Here is a 25812-nt window from a genome sequence, read left to right as displayed (position 1 = left end):
CAACGCACGCGCGCGCACGCACACACGCACCCTCCCAATCACACTCCACTACCACCCTCCCATCACTCAAAAAAAATATATATATATATATATATATATTTTTTTTTTTTTTTATATATATATATATATATATTTTTTTTTTTTTTTATTATTATTATTATTTTTTTTTATTTTTTTTTATATATATATATATATATATATATATATATATATATAGGGCTCGGGATTAGTGGTGGGGGTGTCGTGTTGCAAGTTGGGGGTGTCCCTCATTAACTGTCGCTAACAAGCCGTGTAAATACGCTGATTGGACAGCTCAGCTCCGATACAAGCGCGCAGCTCTGCCAGGAAGTGCCGCTAATGAGAGCGCACAATGCAAGGCAGACAGAAGAAGAAGTTGGGGAGGGGGTCGGAGGGAGGGGAGGGGGGAGGGGGTGGGGGGGCTTTAGTTGGCTGCAGGAAGAAAAGAGGCAGAGAAATGTTAGAAACTTTTGTGGCCTGATCTGCTGACACTCCGTAAAATTGGAGCTCCTTTTTTTCTTTTTCCATTCATTTGGCAAGTCTCGCGATTATTGAACGCGTTGAAACGGAAATGTTTTGCGGGTTGGCCTCAATTGGCGGTTCGTCAGGTTGATTATTATTATTTTTATTTTTTTTTTGACTTACAGACACATGAATGGCTAACATGTCAATTAATCGTTGGAGAATTTAAAATAGCAAACGCACTCATTAGTATTAATGCATGCAACGTATACAATTAAACAATAGTAATAATAATAAGAATTAATCGTAATATAGTCAATAGTATCATTGCAGTGGGCCTCCAAAATGATAACATAACAAAGTGCATAAAATAAATATTTCATCACATGCAATAATAGCAAAACGTGAATTTTAAAAATGGCGCACTAAAAGTTGACTTTGCAAGACTGAAAAAAAGAGAAATAAAGAATCTTGAACGTTGCAGAATTTAAAAGGTGAACTTTTATTGAAATATTATCTCTCACTTCCAAAAACTGCCACTCAAGTTTTATTTGCACGGTGCGAAATTAGCAGACGACATGTTTCATTCGTCGCCGTGATGAAGTTTGCAGAATGAAATCAATTTGCATTTTGCATCCATTGATGATTTTTATCCTCAAAGTTGTCATTGGAGGAAATACTCACGTGACCACGCAGTCGCGTTTTCCACTTGCTGCCTCCGCGCAACGCTGGACCACAAAATCACAAATTTAAAAACTCAATTAAGCAAAAAAAAAAAAAAAAGATTCTGATCGATGACATCCAAATTACATGGTAACAAAATGTGTCATTTAAATTCAAACTTCGACCACACACAATGGTAGCGAAATTTCTTACCGTGTCTGCTCGCTGCTGCTTGCCGCTCGTGTGCTGCACCTTGTAGACGTGCAGGCAGACCCCTCGCTCCTCGGTGCGCGTGCGCGCCAGGCAGGACGAGCGTGCGCGTGCGCGATCACATCTACACGCACACACAGGGAGGGCACAACTACTTGCCGCGTTCTTTATTCTTCCTGTTAACACTCTCTCTCTCTTTCTCTCTCTCTCTCTCTCTCTCTCTCTCTCTCACCCCCCCCCCCCCCCTCTGGTGATGTCACAAGCGAGCAATATTGTAATGTTTTGGGCGTTTAAATAACAAACACGACCATGTTGTGTGTTTGTGTTGCACGCCACACAAATGCAGTGCGCCTGTGCGTGAGGATTTAAAGACTAATAAGTCACCCCTCACCCCCACCCCTCCCAATCTGCACACCCCCCCGCTGCTCGGAACATTGAGCAAGCCCATGGATAAACACACAATTAGCGGCAGGTGAATAAACTTGTTTGGAGGGGGGGGGGGGTGTTAATTACATGCTTAACGTAAACAAAAGGCGCGTAGAAGAATGTGAATTAGCACTGAGCCCCCCCCCCCCTCCCCCACCCCCACCCCGCACCCTTCTCCATTCAGGTTTTACATTTCACCTCTTGTCCACCCTAGCAGCGATTTCCGACAACATTAGGACCCCCACCCCCCACCCCGTGGAAAAAAATACAAAATAAAACACTGAATGCAAGATAACACCTGCAGCTTTGCGCTGAATGGTGCGCTCGTAAATTGGTGCGCCAGGAAAGCCGGGCGGGTCGGAAGGAGGCTTTGCAGGAAGCCCTCACTTGGACTCCAGCAACACAAAAACACAATTTGGGGCGGAAAAAAACAAAACACAATTTGGGTCAGAAATTGGACCGAGCCACTTCTTGGGTCAATTTCACCCAAACCTCGGACTTGCCTTGCACAAGCCCACGCAAACAAAATAGAATCAAATAAAATAATGAAACGACACCCGCCAAAATGGGTCATTTTATAAATTAAAAAAAAAAAAGTCGTTTCGTGGGAAAGAAAAAAACTGGTAGATTTTTTTTGACAAATAGACCCAATTACAAAAAAAGAGTTTGGACAAAAATAACACAATTTGTGTCAAATATTGACATATACTCTGCTCAATTTGTTTCCTAAAACAATACAAAACAAAAAGAAAATTGTTTTAATTTAACGAGACAGCCCGAACGCAAATTGCTTCTACAAAAAAAAATTCGTTTTGTACAAAAAGAAAACAAAACTGTGAAGAAACTTGGACCCAAATTGGATTATTTTTTCACCAATTCTTTTTCACAATTGGATCAAAAATAACCCAACTGGTTCAAAAATTATTATTTGGCTCAATTACCCAAACTTCTGATGGGTTGTTTTAGCACAAACCCGCAAACATTTGATGTTTTAGGGATTGTTTTGCACAAAACGACCCCATTTTGGCATTTTGCTACAAAACAACCCAGAAAGTTGTGTCAATTTGTGGACCGGTCCATTTATGACCCAAATTGGGTTATTTTGGTCTCAACTGTTTTTAGAGTGCAACTTCATTTGGTTGAGGCGCATTAAAAGCTTGCCGAGTTCAACCCCAGCGTGAAAATACCAGCCGTTTACTTCCACTCCACGGAGCAACCCCCCCCCCCCCCCCCCCCCCACACACACACACACACATCCCCCCGCCCCCTCCCATTCCAATCTCCTTCCAAAACACTTGGAATGACTTCCTACCCCGACGTCGAGCAACTCACCCAAAATGTCCTCACTGCGCATCTTGGACGTCCGCAACTCTTGTGCGTCAAAGTCGTCGTTGTGCGCAATTGCGCTTTTACGCGCGCCGGGGTGGCGGGAATTCGCCGGTCAGCGCGGGAGAATCTAAAGAGAGAAGCAAAAGTTTTGAATTCCACAACGATTTGCAGCAAAGGCGGCTTAGGATCATGATGTCGGCTTTCTGCAGGTCGGATTAGGCGTCGCCAATCGTGCGCGGGAGGGGGGGGGAAAGGGGGGAAAGGGGGGGGGGGTCACAATGCGCGTCACTATGCCTCCATCGTTGCGATTTTAACACCCTTGTCCAAATATGAGCCCCAAACATGAAATCACACCGGCTGGCCGCAGCTCCCGCGCTAAGCCGAGTCCTGTGACCGCGGACGTGGACATGGATCGCGTCCTTAGCTGCAAGAACAAGGAAGGGTGGGGGGGGGGGGGGGGGCGAACAAGTGTTGGCATCAAAAGTCACACATGAGCACGGAGGTTTCTTGCTCGCTTTGGATTTGGAGGGTTGCTGATGATGATGATGATTCTGGGGAGGAGCGAAGTGTGAAGGAGGCGGGACCGACCCGTGAGCGTCCAGGCCGGCCGCGGAACGAGAGGAGGGGGAGGCGGCGTCACATCGCAGCCTGCACCGGCACCGGCAGTTCCGGAACCTACCGTAACAAAAGAAAAAAAAAACACTCACACAACAAATTAAGACTTAAGAAAAAAACAAAAAAGTGGTCCACGAGTAAAGCCTCTTCTGCTGCAAGTCCTCCCATTTATTTATTTTAGGGGGGGGGGGGGGGCGGGGGTAATAATATTCCAGCCTCTAATTGCTCATTCCGTGCCGCAGATAGGCTGCGATGGAGGCTGGTCTGTATAAAAAGGGAGGGAGGGGGGGAGGGAGGGAGGGGGAGGGGGGAGGCTTGGGGTGGGGTTGCCGTGGCGATGGAAGACTCTGATAACCCCCCGCGCGCGCGGCACTGGTGGTGAAAGCCTCGCGCTACGTACTGGCTAATGATTGGCACGCTTGACAGTGATTGGCAGCGCTGCCATGGCAACGGCGCGGCGACACCAAGAAGACCAATAGAAAAGGGAAACAAAAATGTTTCAATGCTACACTCAACGGCGGATTTAGGGGGGAGATATTATGAGGCTGGTGTCATTAGGCGATAGCCATTGAATCATTCGATCCGCTTCTTTTTCTTTTTTTTTTTTTCTTCCTTGGTCTCCCCCAACTCGGCCGCTGCCGGCTTGCGGCTCGCGAGTCTCCGCCGAGCGATCGCGCGCGCGAGCGGGCTCGTCGCACCCTCTCTCTTCTTTTTTTTTGTTTCTCCGTAATTTGGCTTTCCCTCCCAGGTCATTTCCATGGTTTTCCGATCGCCCTTAGAGCTTTATCCCTCCCATTTCTTCCTGCCCAACTTCGGAAGCGACCGGCCGCTGCTGCTGGCGAACAGCGCGCCCGCCGCCGCCGCCGCCGCCGCCGCCGCCGCCGCCGCCGGAAGGTTGCCGGAAGACTTGTCCATGTTCCAGCTACCGACGCTCAACTTCTCCCCCGAGCAGGTGGCGAGCGTCTGCGAGACGCTGGAGGAGACGGGCGACATCGAGCGGCTGGGCCGCTTCCTCTGGTCCCTGCCGGTGGCGCCCGGCGCCTGCGAGGCCATCAACAAGCACGAGTCCATCCTGCGCGCCCGCGCCGTCGTCGCCTTCCACACCGGCAACTTCCGGGACCTCTACCACATCCTGGAGAACCACAAGTTCACCAAGGACTCGCACGGCAAGCTGCAGGCCATGTGGCTGGAGGCGCACTACCAGGAGGCCGAGAAGCTGCGCGGGCGCCCGCTCGGACCCGTGGACAAGTACCGCGTGCGGAAAAAGTTCCCGCTGCCTCGGACCATCTGGGACGGCGAGCAGAAGACGCACTGTTTCAAGGAGCGGACGCGGAGCCTGCTGCGGGAGTGGTACCTGCAGGACCCCTACCCCAACCCCAGCAAGAAAAGGGAACTGGCGCAAGCCACCGGACTCACCCCCACGCAGGTCGGCAACTGGTTCAAGAACCGGAGGCAGCGAGACAGAGCCGCGGCGGCCAAAAACAGGTTGGTTTGCATGCCGCTTTGCTTACCCCCGGGCGACCCGAAGCGCGTCGAGGAGGAGCGAAAGGCGGAGGAGCGCGGGGCGGCCGGCCCGGGCTGCGCGGGTGCGAGGGCGGCTTGAGGCGGACGACTTTTTTGGGCTGGCGTCCGTCGTCCCGTCTGGTCGCCCTCAAACGTTTTCAACACGGAACTGTGCTGATATTTCTTTTCGCTATACACAAAAAAAACAACTTTAAATAAAATACATAGAAGCAATATTATTTTGTTATTAAATACAATTATTTTTCAACCACTTTTGCAATTCAAACGTGATTATTGCTATATTGCTGATTTGATGATCAAACATGAAATTACTTTTGTTACATTGAAATATTGCATAACTCTTAAAACAAAACAACCGACCTGCTAATTGTGTCAATTTCGCACAACTTTCTGCAGTTATTGTGTACAAAACCATCCTGCAATATGGCTTGTATTAAAAAAATAATAATATTTTTTGGTACAAAGCAACCCCAAAAATGAAGTTGTGTTGATGCAAAACAACTCCAACTTGGATCAAACTGACCCAAGTCGTTTTTTTGTTTTTGTTTTTAACAAAATGGCGTTTTTATTTTGGCCCAACGTTTTTAATAGTTGTAGCCTAAATGGCGTGTTCTTATTTACTTGCCTTGCAAAGTAATCCAACTTGATTTCTAAAGCACTTTTCAAAACAAAGCAGTCAACCACAAATGCAAGAGCTGCAAATAGACAACAAAAGATAAATATAAGAAATATTTAAAAATAGGTTGAAAAAATGGATTCATATGGAGAAAGCTTCATTTTTAAAAAAAAATATATTTTTAAGTACATCTGAAACTATTTTGAAATCGTTTATATATATAGTCATTATTCCAGCTTCACATTTTTGCAGCCTTTTAATGTCGTTCTGAAGGAAGATTATCTCGTGCAGGGGATCATAGCAAATATCATTTCACATTTCAGAGCATTTGCAGATATTCATAACATTAAGTGTGCTCGTAATTTATTTAAAAAAAAAACACAACAACAACAACAACGACGAGCCACGGCCAGATCAGCTTGCACGTCCAATTCCACGCCGCGGTTATTATCATGAGTGGAACATTTAGGATGATTGCAAGCAAGCGAGCAAGCAAGCAAGCAAACGTCCACGTCACGTCACGCGCGACAAACACGACGACGTGCACGCGACGCCATTTGCGAATCTCGCCACTTTTGCTGCAACGTTTGTCGCGTTTTTGTGAATCGGTGCCAGGCATGTTCGGCTGCTTGCATGGGGCCACCTGCGGGGGGGGGGGGGGGGGGGGGGGTTCGAAGAAAAAGATATGCGGCCTTATTTTGCAAAAGAGGAGGAGGGGAAAGGGGGTGCTTTTCAAAAAAAAAAAAAAAAGTAATTGCCGTTTCTGCTGAAACTCACGCTCTTTTTTTTTCCTTTCCCTTTTTTTGGTGGTCTTTTTTCTGCAGGCTCCAGCACCAAGCGATGGGAGCGGCCGGCATGAGGTCGCTGTCGGAGGCGGGCCTGACCCCTCACAGCTCGGCCGAGTCGCCGTCGACGGCGGCCAGTCCGACCACCAGCGTGTCCAGCATGACGGAACGGGCGGACGCCGCCACCTCCATCCTCTCCGTCACCTCCAGTGACTCCGAGTGCGACGTATGATGCGCAAGCAAGCAGACAAACAAGCAGACAGACAAACAGACAAACAGGGAAAACGGACCCGAGAGCAAAAAAAATTAATAAAGACACTCGGACGGACGGAGGAGATCAAAAAGGACCGATTGCTATAAATATGACCTAAAAAGAGATAAAGCACGTGTTTTTGTTTTTTTTTAAATTAAGAGCGCTTTGAAAAAGAAAATAAGAGGACCCATATACGCCCTTCCTCCTCCTCCTCTTCATCACAACAATAGACTTGCATGAATATTCCTTTTTTTAAAATTGTTTTTTTTTTTTTTTGCATCCAGAGGAGCATCGAGCAGAGGGAATAAAAACATTTGGACCATTTATTTTTGCGATGACGTCACGCATTTTTTTTTGTTTTTGTTCATCAGACAATCATTTCAAGTCGTAAGCACCTTTTTTTTGTTTGTTTTTGTTCCAAAAAAAAAAGAGAAGAAGAATATTCATGTCACTGCCTGTGTGAGGTCAAAACAATGTATCAGATTTTTATTTTCAAAATGTTTTTTTTTTTTTTATATGGGAGGATGTATAGCCTCAAGAAGATGAAGAAGAAGAAATAACAATGCCATCCTTCTCCCGTTGTGTAAAATAGTTGTAGAAATATGCTTGTACATAATTAACCCCCCCCCCGCCCCCCCTCCTCACTTTTCTCCACTTGCTGTTCCTCCATCAAATATTTGCTCCCAACTGAAAACACTGACGCGTGCTCAAGTTTGTTCTGTATGTGACATTTTGCGCATTATCACAATGTGGACCTTCTTCATCCTCCTCCTCCTCTTCCTCACCTTCAGACATGTTTTTATATGTGAATATCATAGGATCTTATGTTGTTGCTTTTTTTAAAACAATCAAATATAATATTTAATTGAAAGCTTTTGGAGTTGGGGTTGCTTGATTATTATTATTGGCCGATTGTTGCTTTGGAGTTCATCTGTGTTTGGCTTCATGCTTGCAGAGGTCGCACAACTCAGCTCAGCATTTTCCTCTCGGACCTTCAACCATTCGGGGGGGGGGGGGGGGGGCGAACATTTGCCAATCGAATAGGTACGACGCGCCTTCAATGTAAACTGCGAAGCAAAAACAAAACAAAAAAAGCGCCGAGTGCCATTTTTACCTTTTGTTTATGCAGAAATTAAGTAAACGCGCCATTAAATGTTCTAATCGCGATGGGACTCCTCCCCTGGTCCAATCTGCTATTGTGGGCCTCTCAAAAGAGCTTTTCTTCCCGGAACGACAAGAACCCCCCCGCCGCCGCCGCCAGCCCCTCACTGGAAAAAAAATATATAAAAGAGGGGGGAATTCTCCCCTGCAAGTCTCTCTCTTTTTTTAGCAGCTCAATCTGCAAACGTGAGCATTTGCGACGGGACACTTGCAGGATTTTGGGGGAGTTGAGGTGATAAGGTGCGAGCGAGGTTCGAACGGCTTGGCGTGGTTTGGGAGTTGTTGTTGTTGTTGTTTTTTGGTTCAAAAACACAGAGAAATAAATCAGGATCAGTGTGTTTAAAAAAAAAAAAAATAATAATATTTTCTTTTAGGCATGCGGTCAACATAAACAAGACAACCAAAACATATTTTTTCCAATCATTAGCCTGCTTAATTAAAGCCTCGCCTGAAAAGGAGTGGGAGGGAAAAAAAACGTATTTGGTCCCATCACCACTCATATTAATAGTAAGATTAAAAATAAAATAAAAACTATAAAATGGTCATCTTTTTAATTTTTCCTAAACATTTGAATGCGGAAAAGCTTCTTGGGGAAATAAAAAGGCCCCATTTTGAGCAAAAAAAAAAGAAGAAGAAGAGAAAAAAAAATATTTTTTTGTAACTCTACTTAATTCTAAAGAGTTATATTTTCTTCAAGAATATTTTTAGAGTGTTTGTACTGTATTTGGTTTTGTTTTGTGTAAGCCAAAAAGTCGACCGCGCACATAAATCGAAAACTAGTTTTAATAATGTGATTTTAAAAGAAAGCATTATTATTACAATTTTTTTAATTTTATTTTTTTGCCTTCTTAGTGTTATTAAGATTGTAATAGAAAAGACAAAAGCAGCCTTCTGCTACATCACACACATTTAGTTCGTACAAGTTGGAGGATGATTATTACATCCGCTCACCAGTTCATCAACTCAAGAATCGTCATCATTTTTTTTTAAATGTGCATATTCTGTGCAAAATTATTGCAAAATATTGCAAAAAATGCATCTTAAAAAAAAAAAAGTATATATATATAAAAATGTGTTCTGCATCATCCTGCAGTCCAAGTTGGGTTTTGGGCGTGTCAGTGCGAAACATACGAGGACGCGCATCAGCATGGGGTCATGCACTATGTGTGTGTGTGTGCGTGTGTGTGTGTGTGTGGGTCGTGTTCGTGATGTGTCAAGTCAAATATGGATCAGCGTACAAAAGAACTTAGCGAGGAGTAATCTGTGTGTGTGATACTTACACGAGAGTCAACGACAAGAATGTGAGACGATCACGCGGCGCCCAAGCACACCTTTTACTCGAATTCCACTTTGAGCTGACGCACAACAACACACACTTTTTTTGTGTGCGCGCTTACAATCGGCGTGTTCGTGCATTGCCTCGCACAACTAATCGTGGGGGTGATTACGAGTCTGTCGGTGAGAAATACTTGCCTGCCCTGTGTTTTTTTTTCTTTCTTTCTTTCTTTCTTTCTTTCTTTTCTTCTTCTTCTCGCGTTCCGCCGCTTAACTGCACACAAGTTGCTCATTGGTGTTTATTCATGCAGCAGCAGCTCGTCAGAACTGCAAACAAAACGAAAGCAAAGCAAACTGTTCCTTGCTACTCAATGGCTAGCATGCATTAAAAAAAAAAAATATATATATATATATATATATATTTGATGTGACATGAGCGTAAAAGGCATCTCACCCCTAAACGCTCACTTGGCACAGCATAAGGCACACCTGAACAACCCCATAATTGTAACGGAAGGCATTTAGGAATTAAATCATATACGATGACTATTTTACTTGAGAAAATCCATCTCTTCATACTGGCAACTGTTTCTAATATTTTGGTCGTCTTGCGAAAAAGCAACATTTGTTGCTTGTGTCTGTGAAAAAAGCGTTTGCAAACGAGACACAAATGATCGAATGTTAAATTAGTCATGATAATACAATACTGTATATATATATATATATATATACTTTATGGGTTCGAGTTAGTACAAGTACTGGCGACGTCGGCCGCCCTCTTGTGGCCGTTTCACAATCATGAAATAGAAATGAGAAATTAGGAGAAGGTAAATAAATGAAAATGAAAATGACACGCACCACGCACCTGCTGCTTGTTGTCCACCTATCAAGACCCGCCCCCCCCCCCCTCCCTCACACCCTCCACCCAACTGTTTGAAGATGCCCTCCTATTAATTTGTTGCTGTCGACTCACAGATTGCACCGGAAGTACTTTGTGCCCGCGCTCATTGCACACGAGGCTGATCTTTTTGAAAACAAGCGTCAAATGAAAGCATCCCAGCAGCAGCAGCAGCAGCTTACTCGAGCGAGCGTGAGCCATCTCGCGTGCACGCGCCCAGCCTTTGCGTCCACATATTGTAGGGGAGGGGGGGGGGGGGGATGTTGTGGGAGAGGCCACTGGGTGCAAGCTGTGATCTCTCGCCCGGTGCACACCGACCGGACAAGAGGGCTGAGCAGCTTATAAAGACAGCCCGAGCGAGCACCTGCGTTTTGTCCCCAAGTTCTCAGGCCTTCTTAGCCTATGCATGCGCGTGCGTGCGTGCGCGCGCCCTATAACACAAGCATATGTTTAGCATTGGACGGCCGAACATGTTTCGTGTGTTTTGCCGCCGCCATCTGCTCGTGTTTTGCTGTTTGCCAGCTTGTGTGTGTTTACAGCAGAAATAAGGACGCATGCTAATTAGCTTAGCATCAAACCATATTGCAGATTTTTTTTTTTTTTTTTTTTTTTAAGGCTTTACCGAAAGTCGTCCGAGTCGCACTGGAAATAAGAGCATTCATAAAATAGATGAAGTAGCCAATTTGTCAACATTTTTGAAAAAGTACAACCAATCTAATGATGTCAAGTCGGTTGACATGATTTAGCCTCAACAGTGAATTTAAATAATAATAGGATAATTGTTCCATTAAATGGAACTATATTAGTTTTTGGACACACATAACCTATAAACATAAATCATTTGTAATCATATTAAATAATAAAATTGTTTCAAATAAAGATTATTCCAAAGTAACACAATGTCATTTATGATAAATTCATGAAATTAAGTCTCGTGCAATAACAAATAAATTGCAATCCTATTAAAACATAGCAATGCAATTGGGGCAAGCAGTCTGTACAACATTTGCATATATGCTGAATATATATATATATCCTCAATTTTGCTGCTTTTCTCCAACCGAAAATGAGGTCACGTGCACACTTCATGCTATACAGCGTGAACCCAATGACGTCATTTTCCAACAAAAATAATACTAATATACTCGTCATATATGTCCTGCATGGAGCAGAAAGGATATTTATGACGAGGCTAATCTGTGAACACACATGGCGCGATATTCCATCCCATCCACATCACATTTGTGGCATCAATAGCAGAGATTTGATTCATTTCAAGCCGGCCCGAAAGCTTCTGCTGCTCTCACGCCGACTTTTGGTGCACTAAGCCCAAACAAAAAGGTCAGCCATTGACCGATGCTCGCCTTGCCCTTATCAATTCATCCCCCATTTACAAGCACGGATTAGGGCGGCGGCCACTCCCACTTTACACTCGCCACGCGCGTGCGCGCGCCCTCCGTGAGAGCGCACGAGGGCCTTCCTACCCAAAAGTGGAGCCAAACGTGCTCCTTGACTGCCATCTAGTGGACACGTCTTGAACGTTTCACATTGGACTGACTTGGTACTCACATTTTGCAAAGTTAAAATGAAATGAAAAATATAATCAAAATGATTTATTTGTCATATTTATTTGGTCCTCTCAGTTTATTGACCAACAAATTGTCTATCTAGTAAGCAAAGCAAAAATATTGGTAGCAACTCTCAGTTTGATGCGGTGCAGATGTACAGCAACACAAACTACACGTCCATAATTCATATTGTTAAAGTCATACTGCAAAGGCAGAATTTATGATGTGTCTCTCTATTGAACAGCCATACCTGATTCTAAACTATCCCTCAATTGTTGTTCATTTCTGCTCTTAAAAAAAAGGATTAAACTAATTACATGATTTTTTTTTATATATATTCATTTGCACAGGGGTGTGTAGACTTTTTATATCCTCTGTCTAGCAATCTCGGTGCAGTGCAGGTATGTCACAGATTGAAAAATAGAAAACAAATAATATTTGTTTAAAAATGGACTAAATTATGCTAAATTTAAGAGATTTAAGGAAAATAAAATAAGATTATTTTAAGATTTGTTTTCTCTCCCCGAGGCTAAAGGGAAGAAAATAATGTATAAATATATTTTAGAATATCAAAAAAAAATTCTGGAGGGTTGTAACTGGGGTCACGTCGATTTTTGACGGGTCACGTAAGCGCCAGCCCTGGAAAAAAAAAGTATTTTGCATCTTCAGTTGTTAACGTCAAAGCGGATGTCAACACCGCAGTCATGTTTGCAGCCGGGACGCAAGTCGCACACGCACGCGCACATGAAAGTTTAATGACATAAAAGTCAAACGCTGTCGCAACACTGCAGCAGCTTCTCCATTTAGTGCGAGATCACAGATTCAGCTTGTGTAATGGAACCCGGGTCCCGGCTTCAGCTCTCAACACTGATACCCTGAGACCTATCAAGCATCCAATGAATGACTGACTGAATGACACCCCCCCCCCCCCCCACCGAGTGGTGACGAGGGACACAGTGAAGAAGGTTTCACTGTAAATGGACAGTAAAAAAAATGGCCTCCGGCTACTGCCAGCTGACTCGGCCATTAGACGGGAAACGAGGGCGTGCAGTGACGTGCCGGGAGTGAGAACGTCTCGTCGCTCTGCCGCCACTCACGCGTCCTAAATTTGCTTTCGGTTGACATGCATTTGTGAGCAAACACCATGTGGGTCATTTTTAGACGTTCTCATTGGCTGGAGGCCACAGAGAGCACGAAATGGGTTTATTTTAATTATAAAACTAGGTTTCTAACTCCTTCACACGCGGACATTTTCACTGAAGCAACCCCCTTCGCTCCCGGCTGTTTTACTGGATGTTGACGGATTTTGCAAAGCCCGCAGAATATTGTGTTCTATTGCTATAAAAACATGGAAGCTACTCAATAGAAAGATTAGAGTCTCTTCTTTTATCAGGAAAAATCTGTTATCGTTTTGCAGCAATTAGCATTAGAATATAGCAACGTTCCATCATTATTCACAAATATGTTTAAAGCAGTAGGAAAAGAGCTTTTTGCAACATGGCCCTGGTTGATCTCTTATACTCTGCTGCCACCTGCTGGAAGGGGAAACGTGTACCATGCAGGTAAGTTCATTGATCTTTTTTTTTTTTTAAGCTGTGGATTTTTTTGTAAACATTCAAATGTGCAAATATATATATATATATATATATATATATATATATATATATACACAAACACACACACAAACACACAATGTCTGACAGAAAAAGGCCCTAAAACGGTACCAAATTGAACGCTACATCCAATTTACACGCATGAAATAGCATCGTACAAATAGCGAAGTGGCTTCAGCGCAATCTGGCTGCGACAAAAACGGAGGCTTTTGATTTGTCGCTTGTAATGCGGCTGTCCAACATGCCTGATGGCCTTTAAAACCCGCACGAGATCTCGTGTGTGCGTTTGGATGTGGGGATTAACACGTCACCTCCTCACATTTATTCATTTAAATGTCAGGTGTGTGTGTGTGTGTGTGTGTGTGTGTGTGTGTGTGTGTACACATACAGACCAACACACATGAAGACGTTATCTTACCGACACACAAACACACGGTACAGAGCTGTCTAAATTATGTAACCTTTACTTTTTACTGCCATCTCGTGATAACGGCATTCTCATATTAAATTCAATAACATCGGCTGGATGGATGGCAGCCACCGCAAAGTCACCACAATATTACTTTTTACATTAATAACTCCCATAAGGAACAGTGTATTGCGTACCTAATAAAGTGGCCCCATATGTAATGATCAACTTCGACACCAGAGGGCACTACAGATACAACATTCAAATTCAAATTGAGTTTCGAAATGCAGTTCACCACAACGCGCAGTGTGTGTGCGTGTGTGTGTGTTTGTGTGTGTGTGGGTGTGCGTGTGTTCAAGTGTGTAACAAAGCACAAACGGTGTATAAATAATCTTGAAGGTCACTGACACACATGCAATGCACCCCATTCACCTTTTTTTTATTATTATTATTTATTTATTTTTACTATGTACAATGCAGCCTCTCATTGTTTTGCAATACGATGACAGCCAGTGGCACGTTTGTTGCTTTTGTCACTGTAAGCCTCACAATTGCTTTTGGATCGAGCCCAGAAGCATGTCAAGTGCAAAAGCCCAGAAGCCAATCGTGCAGCAAGGCAACACGGAGGAGGAGGACCTGAAGAAATTCAAACCTGCACGAGAATGTGACCAACAACGTGCACTTGTACAATAATGTCAATTATCAGACAGATCACAGCGCCAAGGAGGGCAAGTACAAATGTGGCCAATGGTTTGAATTTCAATTTATTATTATTATTATACTACAATTTATTATTTTCAAATACAGGAACCTAGCTGTTTGTATTTTATTTTTTATAACACCCATTTAAATACTTTTTATTCAAAAACAAAAATATTGCAATAGAGAATATATAATTGTATGAGTGTACCGTACACCAGTGCCTCTCAATTATTTTCTGGTACCCCCCCCCCCCCCCCAGGAAAAAGAAAAAAATTTTAGAAGAAAAAAAAGATTGCATATATCTGCACATTTGAATATTTACAAAAAAATCCAGTTTAAAAAAAAAAAGATCAATGAACTTACCTGCAAGGTACACGTTTCCCCTTCCATCAAGCAGCAAAATTCACTTTAGCCACGAGAGCGGCAAAATTCACTTCCTCTTCAAGTCCTTCCTACTTGAAAAATAAACAAAAAAGTTATTGTTATTGCTGCAGTTGTCGCTTTTTGTTTCCCCCCCCCTAACAAATATATCCCATTGTTGATTTCACACACTGTCTGTCAACACAGTGTGCGAGTTGAAGATCTTTTACACTTTGCCAACCCGGTGAAAGGTTGCGCGTTTGAAACCGAAAGATGCGACATCACAATCACGTTTAGCAAGTGTGATATTTAAACTGTTTAGCATGTTGAACGCCAACTTTTTCTTTTTTTTGGGCTGAAGAAAAAAAAATACACGCACAATGACACGTGTACAGAATTACAATTCCTGACAAGAATGACGTGGAAGTTCCCTTCCTGTGCTGCTGGTTCGATGAAACTGGTAAAATGTGTTGTTGCGCAAGCTCAGTAAATCCCCAAAATTGTGAGCGCAGGCGCCAGGCTACAAGTCCATGTTTTGTTTTTCTTGATTATTGAGTATTCATGTCACATGTTTGAGAAACAAATGAACTGATAAAAGAAAGAGGGGAGCTGTTTGGGCACTCGATTTGGCATCGTACATTTGTCAATATTAGCAGGATTACAGAAAAATACAAAAAAGTGGGCACGGCTGCCCCAACACACACGGAGAAGACATGGGGGGGGGCAGAAATGAAATAGTTCTTTAAAAGCAACCCCGACTGTAAGGACAGGTTGTTAATTTTTCAAAAATCATTTCCAGTTGAATACATTTTGTAGAAACTTTATTTAGACGTACGCCGCCATTTTTTACGTCGCAACGCATTCAGTGCGTAGCGACGTCGAATGGCGGCCGGCTCTTTGCCGAGCGACGTGAAACGCGTATGAAGAAAGCAAAGGTAAGCCTCCGTCGCGTTCCTAAAGGGACGATCAAAACTCTTGAATGGTGAATGACGAGAGCGCGGCGTTTCGGGAGGGTGAGCGAGCTGTCGGTATTGGGACGGAACCAGAAGAGTGAATTTCAGGCTTGGAGAACGGCGTGCGAGGAAGTTAAGTTAGCATGTCTGCTAAGTGTTTTGTTTATTTGTTTACTGCAGGAGTTGCTCGGTTGCAGTCCCAGGAAAGAAGCGGAAGTACTTTGCGGCGCATCAGCAAAGTGGGCGTCCGTCAGCGTTTCCGTCAGTCATCTGCCAAATGGGCGTCCGTCATTGATTGACTGAGAGACGGTTGTTGATGCTGACCGCGTTGATTACAATGACTGACAAAAACCCATTTCCGGTAATGCCTATGCTGCATTCGAGGGAAGTGGGACGATTGTGACTTCATACCAGGAAGTGTGCACGGAGATTTAAAATGCTAAGTCAAAAAAAAAAAATCAATTATTGACAAGATTTTAAACAGATTGTATCTGTTATTTTAAAGCGACTGGGTGCAGAAAATTGAATTTTGAATCACGATTCCCACCTACCGACCGAAAAAATGAAATTTTGCCACTTGCTGTCAACTGGAAAATAAAATGACATCATCACAGTGCTCGTGCTGCATTCGAGGATGTTCGGAAGTCGGACTCTTCCGAGTTCAAACCAGGAAGTGTGTACGGGAACTCGGAAATTGCACTTAAAAAAAAAAAAAAAGGACCCCGACTTCGCCGACGGACTAAAAGTGCGAAGTGACGTCACTCTACAATGCGAGCCCTTTGGAAACACAGACCGTAAATGTTAAAAGATTCAAGAAAGATATTGATGAGAAATGCACTTTGCGTTCTGTGGATGTCGAAACGGTGACTCTTTAATTTTGTCCAAAGCTTTTGGAGTGACTTTTGTCAATTTATTGCTGAAAAGATTGATGGAGATTTGGAGCTGTTTTGGAAAGATGTACGATTTGGTCTCTATGACTTTAAAAGAAATAAGTTAAAGCCCACAAATATGCATATTATTCATCTCTCATTCTTATGGCAACATTTTATATCCATACATGTAAATGCTTACATAGTTTACAAGTTTTCTTGTAACCAAAAAGCTATCAAGACCTACAATTTTTGTAAATATTTCGGTATTTTTTTGTAAACTTATCCCCCCTAGCATGTTGTTTCATTTGTTTTCTTTTGTTATGTATAGTCAACAATTGTTTCTGTCATTGGTTTGTCATTATTGAGAATGGCTATTGTTGTATATTTTGCAATAATAAAAAAACACACACAGACCGCGAACGGTAAAACACAATTTACTCGAGTATAAAACGAGATCGCTTTCTTCATTCATAAATATTCAACATAATGTCACGTAAGTGTGTGTTACGGTATGCTGCAATTTTCCTGCATGAAACTATACAATAAACGACTTAACTGTATGGAATGCTTTTGAAAATAAGATAAAAACAATAAATGAAGCAAAATTGCGAGACGGGAAGTTTGCTGGAGGTCAAAATTAGTTTTGAGGACCAAAAAAAAACAAAACAATTTATCACTATCCGCCATTTTGGTTGGTCACGCTTTCAGGTCGAAAATGAGAAAAAACAACTCTGATATATCCGACTTCCGACCCTCCTCGAATGCAGCATCGGTGTGCCAACGTCACATGACCCAACTCAAAACATGGAGCCGTGATTGGCTGTTACCTTACCTCGTGTAATCTGGCCGTGGATTGGCCCGTTTTCGAAGATGATCGATCACGAACGAACTTCTCTTCAACATGCGCATTTAATCCACTCCACTTGTCGACTTTCAACGGGGCCGCGTCAGTCTGAACACTGCAAGCTTTAACGTGCCCTTCGGACCTCGAGCCAGCCGAATGCGGTGAAAAACACGCAAAAAAAAAAAAAAGTGTAATTAATCGTCAAGTCGGGCGCATTTCATGGACGCTATTTGAGTGACAATCGCTGGGAAAGTCATCAGACCAGATTGGATGGTGGAGCTCGGACGTGGCCACCACCTGGGAAACCACCGAGACCCCTTTTTTTCCCTCTCGTCTATAACATTCGGCAGCCGCCGCCATCTTGCAACACTTTTTGACTGTAACACAATACATATACACAAAACACACACGCACACACACTGTTTTATAGCCTGCACCTGATACTGTTCAGTCAAAAATATGTACTGAGAGCAGCATAAGACATTTAACTCACCTCAACATAAAAGCAAGAAAAAAAGGACTCAGTGGATAGGAGGAAAAAAAAAACAATCTAAAAATAAATCACCACAAACAAACTGTATAACGGATACAAACTGAATTTCATCTACAATAGCTACCATTTACTGATAAATTTGGGTTTCATATATTCCAGATGGGTTGAATTCAGTTTACTTGACACCACGTTACAAATAACAAAACTGCAATGGGGTAGATGCCACCGACTTCCGGGTTTCACACGCAGCCACGGCTGGCCGCGTTCACCCCCACCCCCGCGCCCCCGCGCCCCCCATCCGCGCAGGGGGTCTCGGCTTTCTGAAATGCTACGGACTACGGAGACAGACACTCTATACACTCGCACCCGTCGATCGAAACGCGCAACCGAGGGGCACAAAGGCGGAAGCGCAAGCACTGGAACGCGGCCCATACACCGGAAACCGGAACCGGAAAGAAAAGTTGATGTGTGAAACCCGGAAGTAAGAAGTTTCGCCTCTTCCGTGGCATATACCCCATAACCACCATTTCGAGCAAATAATGTTTGTTTTTTGTGTGTTTTTTACATCGCTTGATGATATTTAAGTTTCTTGTGTGCATGACAAACATTTTGTTATTTTTTTAATTTTCCCCTTCAGAGGCTCTCCAATTACACAACAACAACAAAAAAAAAATCACTGCGTGCACAAAAAAATGCAGCACAATTCAAAACCAAACTTGAAATGTTCTACTTTAAAGTTATTCAAATATTCCAATTACGACACAATAGAATGACTTAATCGTGAGTCCATTAAGCATTTATCGGCAGTGAGTGTGAAGTCCTTCCCATTTTTTGGAAGCTGCTTGTATGCTATAAACGTTTGACCTCTGCCCCCTGTGATGGGGAGCTAAGTGAAGAGTTTCCCCAGTGGGGCCAGTAATGTGTCACACTAGAATGTTGATTCCTGACACACTTCATGCTGCACCTGACACTCACAAACAAAAAGTCCAGCTAAGTGATTGTCATCTCATGTTGGGCCTGCAGGCGTCAAGTTGAAGCTGCTCAAGATGGAACAAAAAAGCTCAACAATTACACTAAATTTCAGCTTGCAAGTTGCATTTCCTGTAAAAAGGTCAACGTGTGATGTTTCACAGCAGACACGTGATTGCAAATGTTCCCGATGATCCTTCCCGCCCAAAAAGCGTTTTGTGGGTCCGCTCGGTGTCTTTTACGAGACTTTTTTTACGCGCTCATTTGCCTGCAAGAACATCACGTTTACGACACGCTGCCATGGTGACGCTTCTGACGTCATCAGGCCGTTTGTAACGCGTCGTAGTTTTATATTTGCGCCAACAAAACACAACATAAAAATGCACACGTTGTGACGTCATTATTGAGATGAAAAAGATCTAAGATTGTTTTCATTTGAACTTTTTCCCACGAAGATGCATGGAAAACGCTGTTTTTGACACACACAAAAATTCACTTAATTCGTCCAGTTTGCATTTAATTGACTTGTATCAAAAATCTGTTACTTTCATAACAATGTCATAAAACATTAGTTGTGGGTGGGGGGGCTGTTTTTAATAAGCACTTATTTCACATTTGACTAGGACTGTCTGATAACATGCAACATTTTTCAATGGCTTCAGTTATGATGAATTATAATGAATTGAAACTAATGTCAAGACTTAAATTTGGTTAGATTTTTTAATTTTATTATATATTTTAAGATAAATATAAATAAAAAATAAAAAACCTGCAATCATTTTCTGTGTCGTTTGTTTATGCAGTTCTATTTAGCTTTTTTTTTGGATGTATCCGACGGGGTGCAAAAGTGAAAATAATCATCTTTAAAAAACTAATAAAAATAAAACCCTCGATTGAAAGAAATGGCCCAATCCACATTTCTTGTGTTTTTATTGTAAAGGTTATAAGAAACTATAGACGATTCCTTTAGGCTTCATCGTGTCAACTTCACATGCAGTCTTTTTTTCTCTCTCCATGATAATAATAATAATAATCCTCATCATCATAATATCAAGAGATTATTGAAAGATATTTCATTTTATCGCGGCTCTTTATATAAGACACTTGGGGACGTCGTACTCCCCTTTCACTCCCTGCATTCAAAACAAAACAAGAACAAAAGTTGGGCTCTCTTGGAAAACCCTTTTGTAAACAAAGAAAAACAAATCCAATCCACCTAGAAAAACAATTAGCAATAATTAAGACATTTTTATTATAATTGTTTTCAACAATCGGACGAGTTACATTTTGCTAAAATAGTTTTTTTTCCCCCACTGTAATGGACCCGCCTCACCTTTGTTGCCAATTGAAGAAAAATTGTCCTCCTTTTTTTTTAAGTGCTTTCTTTCACCACATAAAAAAAAAAAAATCCCACTGGCACATTTCTGCATGTTGTATATTTCAAAAAAATGCAAAACGAGAGTCCTCCTCAAACATTCTTCTTCTACGAGCCCAAGTCCACCAAGTTGGACGACATCGGGTTCAAAATGGTGTCGTGATGCATCCCGTGGTGAGGGTGAGAATGATGATGATGTGGATGATGAGGATGATGAGGATGGTGGTGGTGGTGGTGGTGGTGGTGGTGCGCCGAGTCCCCGCCGCCGCCGCCGCCAGGGACCGGGACGGCGCTGGGTCCGGGTGGGGGCGGCAGGCCGTGCATAGAGGCCTGAAGGCCACCGGCCGGCCCGAGCAGCAGGGTCGGGCTGGGGGACGTGTGGTGGTCCGGCGTGCCCGCCGGCGTTTTGTCGTCGTCCGAACTGCCCAAAAGAGTTTTACTTCCGTTCAGCGACGAAGTCAGTGCGTTGCTGCTGCTGCTGTTGTTGCTGCTGCTGTTGTTGTTGTTGTTGTTGTTGTTGTTGTTGTTGTTGTTGGAGTTCTCGTTATTCTCCCTGAAAACACACCAAAAGTGCTGAAGGTTCTACAATGCACCTTTCTTCATGCACAAAAGACGCGCTCCAAAGTGTGGGGAAAATATTGGCCACATCGGTACAGAGCCATTACAAAATAATAATAATAATAAATCAATTTTCTGTAAACTTTCTATTAAAAATAAGAAATAAACTAAATTAATTAATTAATTAATACCGCTAATATGTCATTGACCACATTTTCATAATTGACTTTGAACACGTGGAAATGAGACTATGCATATACTTTCTTTGATAACAAAATGACACTTAAACATTGTAACAAATTTGTGCTTTATACATCCCCAAAAATAATTTGTCAAACGTAGCCTACCATTTTTCTAAATACAATTTTAAAACATTTTGGGGAGTAAATTCGATCATGTACAGTGGCTGCTTACACGTGATTAAAACGTGGTGACGTCATTTGCAACACCTCTCCTCAAAAAGAATAAACACATCAAATAATATACGTTAGTTCATCATGTCCGAATTAATACGTTCAAAGGAGCCCCGCCCCCTCGCCCGTTTTGTGCCGCCAAAGCATTCACTCTTAAAAATTGCTGGTTCCAAAAACAACCCAAATTTAAGTCAAAAATTGGGCCGACACGCGAATTGGGTCAATTTCGAGTGGCGCATTATATAAACAATAATAATGAGATGGTTCAGTCATATGTTATATATATATATATATATATATATATATATATATATATATATATAAAAATATAAAATATATATATATATTTCACAAATTCTGCCATGTAAACTAGTATAAATAATAATAAATAAATAAATAAATAAATGGGTCGTTGGACATTTACATTTTTTAAAAGCGGTTAAAATGTTGGGCAACGTTTTTTTTTGTGCTGTGAAAAAGCGAAGACTTGAACACGAGCTCGCAGTGCACATGTGCCTGCTGCCGAAATGTGAAGTTGTCCTCGTTCTCTTTGTGTGTGTGTGTGTGTGTGTGTGTGTGCGTGTGTGTGTGGGAAGTGGTGATTTATTTGCAGCTTTCAGCCTCGAATTAGCGGCCCGAGGGTGAAAGAAGACACCAAAGCCAGCATGCGTGCAAGCAACAAACACCTGACAGCAACATGTCTTCGTCTTCTCGCACTTGGACGCGCGCACGACAACTTGAGATGTTGTCGTGCGCGTGTGGTCATCTGCACGCAGAATAGGCCGAATAGGTTTGATTTTTCCTCATCATATAGCCTCACGGGGGGAGAGTTATTGAACATAAAAGTCAAATCAATTCTGCTTTTTATTACCAGCCGAGAGGCTTGCCTGTCATTTTTGGTTGCTTTCATCCATTAGGAGCGTTTCAAGAGCAACACGTCACAAGCATGTTGACTTTTTAGTGGCAACTTTTCACACGGAAGTGAACTTTTTCTTTTTTTTTTCAAGACAACAAATACAAAATGTATTGCAACAATATTTTTGGGCAAATTTTGTTGATCACAACAATCGTGACTGAAAGAGCACATGAGTCAGTCATATTAATAATAATAATAAAAACAAGATAGAGTTTATGTTTGCCACTCAAACTGAGCCAGGATGTGTTCTGTTGCCGAGCAGAAACTTTGTGGAAAGTTTGCACTCATGTTGTTGTCATTGTGCAAAAGTCTAAATATAATTATTCAGTTAAGATGCGGGAGTCTTTTGATTTTGTACATGGCAGGGGTCCTAAATTTAGGGTCAGGGCCCCCAAATGAAAATAAGTTGAAAAACTATTTTCAAGAAGGCCTAAAATTAAATATACACCTTCTGTGTAAATGATAACTTCATTCATGAGTGAGGTCGAGATTTGAGATGAATTAGCTTATTGGGCTCATGGGGTCCTAAATTTAGGGTCGGGGTCCCAAGTTGTGTTTTTTGACGTTTATTACATGATTGCAATTGCATGTCTTCCTGTTTACATGAAGATGATTTTATGTGCAGTGCACGCCAATTAATTGCATATAAAGTGGACTGAAAACTTTAGTATCCTGCAGGTCACCCCAAAAAATGCCTCCTTTTTTTTTCCAAAGGATATGATATTAATTAGACAAATATGTCTAATGCAATGTTGTGACAAGAAATTATTTATTTTAGTGAGGGCGCAAAAGTTTGCTCTAAAAGTCAATATAGTACAAAAATAAAATAAAAAGAGTGTAAATTAGATAATGGCAGAGGTCTTAGAATTTAGGCCAGGGTCCCAACTCGCTTGTTGTGGTTGATTGGCAATTTATGACTACATTCAGTATAGGCTTCACGATGTGTTTCTATTTGTTCACGTCTGCTGCGAATTTTATGGCAATTTGTGATGTGCTGTATTTGAGTCCGATTATGCTTGGGTCCTTGCCTCGTGAAAGTTTGCTCTAAGCCCAAATAGGCCTCAGTTAAAGTTCAGTCAGGGCACAGTTGGGGTTTTAAGGGCATGTTGATTTTATGAATAAATTAAAAACAATACATAGAAAATCATAATTTTCTCCAAAATTGAAAATAGTCCAAAATGATGGCAGTGTGTTCTCTTACAGCTTGGGTCCAAGTCGTGTTTTAAATGGGCCATCGGTAAAATATTATTATTAAACTCAATGATCATGATGGCGATATATTTTATAGATTTTAGCGCAGGCGGAGCGAGAGTTTATCTTGCAAAAAAGTTGGTGGCGAGTGCCATATATATAGTAAATATAATATATATACAGTAAATATAATATATATATATATATATTTATATATATATAGTAAATATAATATGTATATAGTAAATATATTATATATACAGTAAATATAATATATATATATATATATATAGTAAATATAATATATATAGTAAATATAATATATATACAGTAAATATATATATATATATATATATATATATATATAGTAAATATAATATATATATAGTAAATATAATATATATATATATATATAGTAAATATAATATGTATATAGTAAATATAATATATATACAGTAAATATAATATATATATATATATATATATATATATATAGTAAATATAATATGTATATAGTAAATATAATATATATATAGTAAATATAGTACTATAGTACAAGGCGCCCCCTCCCCCTCCCCCCCATCCCAGCTGGCCCCTCACCTCTCCTTGGCCTCGGCGGCGCGGTCCCGCTGGCGCCGGTTCTTGAACCAGTTGCTGACCTGCGTGGTGGTGAGCCCGGTGGCCTCGGCCAGCTCGCGCTTCTCCCGCGGGGACGGGTACGGGTTGTGCGTGTACCACTCGCGCAGCACGCTGCGGCTCTTCTCCTTGAAGCAGTAGCTGGTCTCCTCGCCGTCCCAGATGGAGCGCGGCAGGGGGAACTTCCGGCGCACGCGGTACTTGCCCACGGCGCCCAGCGGCCGCCCGCGCAGCTTCTCCGCCTCGACGTAGTGCGCCTTGAGCCAGAGCTGCTGCAGCTTGGGGTGGTTGTGCGCCGAGAACTGGTGGCTCTCCAGGATCTTGTAGAGCTCGCGGAAGTTGCCGCGGTGGAAGGCCACCACCGCCTTGGCCTTCAGGACGCTCTCGTTCTTGTGGAGGTGCTCGCAGGCCGGAAGCGACCACAGGAAGCGGCCCAGGCGCTCGATGTTGCCGCCCTGCTGCAGCACCTCGCACACGCACGCCACTTGCTCCTGCGTGAAGCCGAAGGTGGGCAGCATGGACATGCTGCTCGTGGGGGCCGGGGGCCGGGGGTCCGGGTGCCGAGTCAGCGCCGAAAGTCCGGAAGGCGACGCTCCCCGCCGGCCATGGGAAAAGCGATCAAAACAAAAAGCCAAAGCCAAAGCCAAAGCCAAAGCCAAAGCCAGGCAGTCCTTCCGAAAAAGTTGGCGAGGAAGAGCGAAAAAGTTGCTGCGCGCTCCTCGTCCTCGTCGTCCTCCTCCTCCTTCTCCTCCTCTTGCTGCTTCTCCCAGCTCTCGTGGAGGAGCTCCCTTTTAAAAATATTATTCCAAGCTGGCAAACGCGCGTGGACGCGGAGCCTGATTGGTCGGTCATCCGAACCCGGGGACGGCGCGGACGAGACAATAGCCCGGCGTGGAATTATTCGCCATGGTGACGCTGTCAGTCAAAAAAAAAAAAAAGTAACCTGACGCGCGCGGAGGTGGAGGTGAAGGGGAGCCTCCTTCCCGGCGGACACGCCCACCCGTAACATGACGCGCACGCGCTCAAGTGCAAAACACTTTTTTTTAAGAGGGTCACCTCACTTTGACGGACACCTGGAGGAGCCAAAGAGCGCGTGGTGGCGGGCGCGCGTGGTGGCGGGCGCGCGCGTCTCTTTTAAACGCGCACAAGGTTAGAAAAATAAAAAAAAAGACTGAAACACTCACAAGACTGAGAGTTTGCCTGTGAGAGAGACAGTTCATATTTTTTAGTTAATATTCACTTTGTTTTTTTTGTATTGCGTTGCAGTTGGTGTATAAATAAAGTTTGATTTGATGAAAAAAAAGAAAGAAAGAAAGAAAAAAGCTCCTCACTCCTTTTAAATGAAACAATTCGACTTTTTGAAGTCATAGTCAAATGTGGAGAAGGAAGGTTATTTTTTAAAAATAATAATCAGATGCATTTGACTGTTTATAGGACTTTTTTATAATTATATATTTTTTAATCATCAATTGGGTTTAGTTTTGGGGTGAATTTCATGAAAAGAGCATAAAAATTGTGTAGCTGTAAAAAAAAAAAGTGCATAATATCTATATTTCTAAAGTGAGACCAAATCCAATTTTGGCACAGAATAAATGACAAAATCGACCCAAACATCATCAACTCGCATACTTACATGAATACATTACAATGAAGCACATAAATACGTTAATAATCAAAAATATAACGATGAAATAAATGAGCTGTG

At 42.5% G+C, this 25812-nt stretch overlaps 3 protein-coding genes across 9 annotated transcripts; 1 reads left to right on the top strand and 2 right to left on the bottom strand.

Moving 5' to 3' along the window:
* Positions 1–958: 958 nt before the first annotated feature.
* On the bottom strand, positions 959–18483 carry LOC147163429 (uncharacterized). Of its 7 annotated transcripts, none has more exons than XR_015096898.1 (9): positions 18050–18483; positions 17545–17933; positions 14891–14982; positions 6641–9664; positions 5235–6506; positions 3463–3783; positions 3112–3235; positions 1357–1477; positions 959–1208 (listed from the first exon to the last, which is right to left on the bottom strand). XR_015096898.1 is itself a non-coding variant. In XM_086093103.1 (9 exons), exons 4-7 carry the CDS (start codon positions 6718–6720, stop codon positions 3189–3191), a joined length of 396 nt encoding a protein of 131 aa, XP_085949229.1. In that variant the 5' UTR covers positions 6721–9664; positions 14891–14982; positions 17545–17933; positions 18050–18483; the 3' UTR covers positions 959–1208; positions 1357–1477; positions 3112–3188. The 7 variants fall into 7 exon arrangements, 1 of the variants encoding a protein (XP_085949229.1); XR_015096897.1 differs by having other exon boundaries at positions 3112–3783; positions 17545–17698; positions 17819–17933; XM_086093103.1 differs by having other exon boundaries at positions 3697–3783; positions 5235–5416.
* Positions 4058–7772, top strand: six3a (SIX homeobox 3a). The gene is made up of 2 exons (XM_086093102.1): positions 4058–5208; positions 6688–7772. Exons 1-2 carry the CDS (start codon positions 4481–4483, stop codon positions 6878–6880), a joined length of 921 nt encoding a protein of 306 aa, XP_085949228.1. The 5' UTR covers positions 4058–4480; the 3' UTR covers positions 6881–7772.
* A 1448-nt stretch (positions 18484–19931) lies between the features above and the next one.
* six2a (SIX homeobox 2a) lies at positions 19932–25034 on the bottom strand. Its single transcript, XM_086093015.1, has 2 exons — positions 24072–25034; positions 19932–20946 (listed from the first exon to the last, which is right to left on the bottom strand). The coding sequence occupies exons 1-2, from the start codon at positions 24629–24631 to the stop codon at positions 20502–20504; spliced, it is 1005 nt and encodes a 334-aa protein (XP_085949141.1). The 5' UTR covers positions 24632–25034; the 3' UTR covers positions 19932–20501.
* Positions 25035–25812: the final 778 nt, after the last annotated feature.

The sequence above is a fragment of the Leptonotus elevatus genome, chromosome 13, assembly GCF_054856555.1.
Source record: "Leptonotus elevatus isolate MCC_2025b chromosome 13, RoL_Lele_1.0, whole genome shotgun sequence".
NCBI lineage: Eukaryota > Metazoa > Chordata > Actinopteri > Syngnathiformes > Syngnathidae > Leptonotus > Leptonotus elevatus.
The sequence above is the reverse complement of the archived record's forward strand: the minus strand, read 5'-3'. Positions and strand labels throughout refer to the sequence as shown.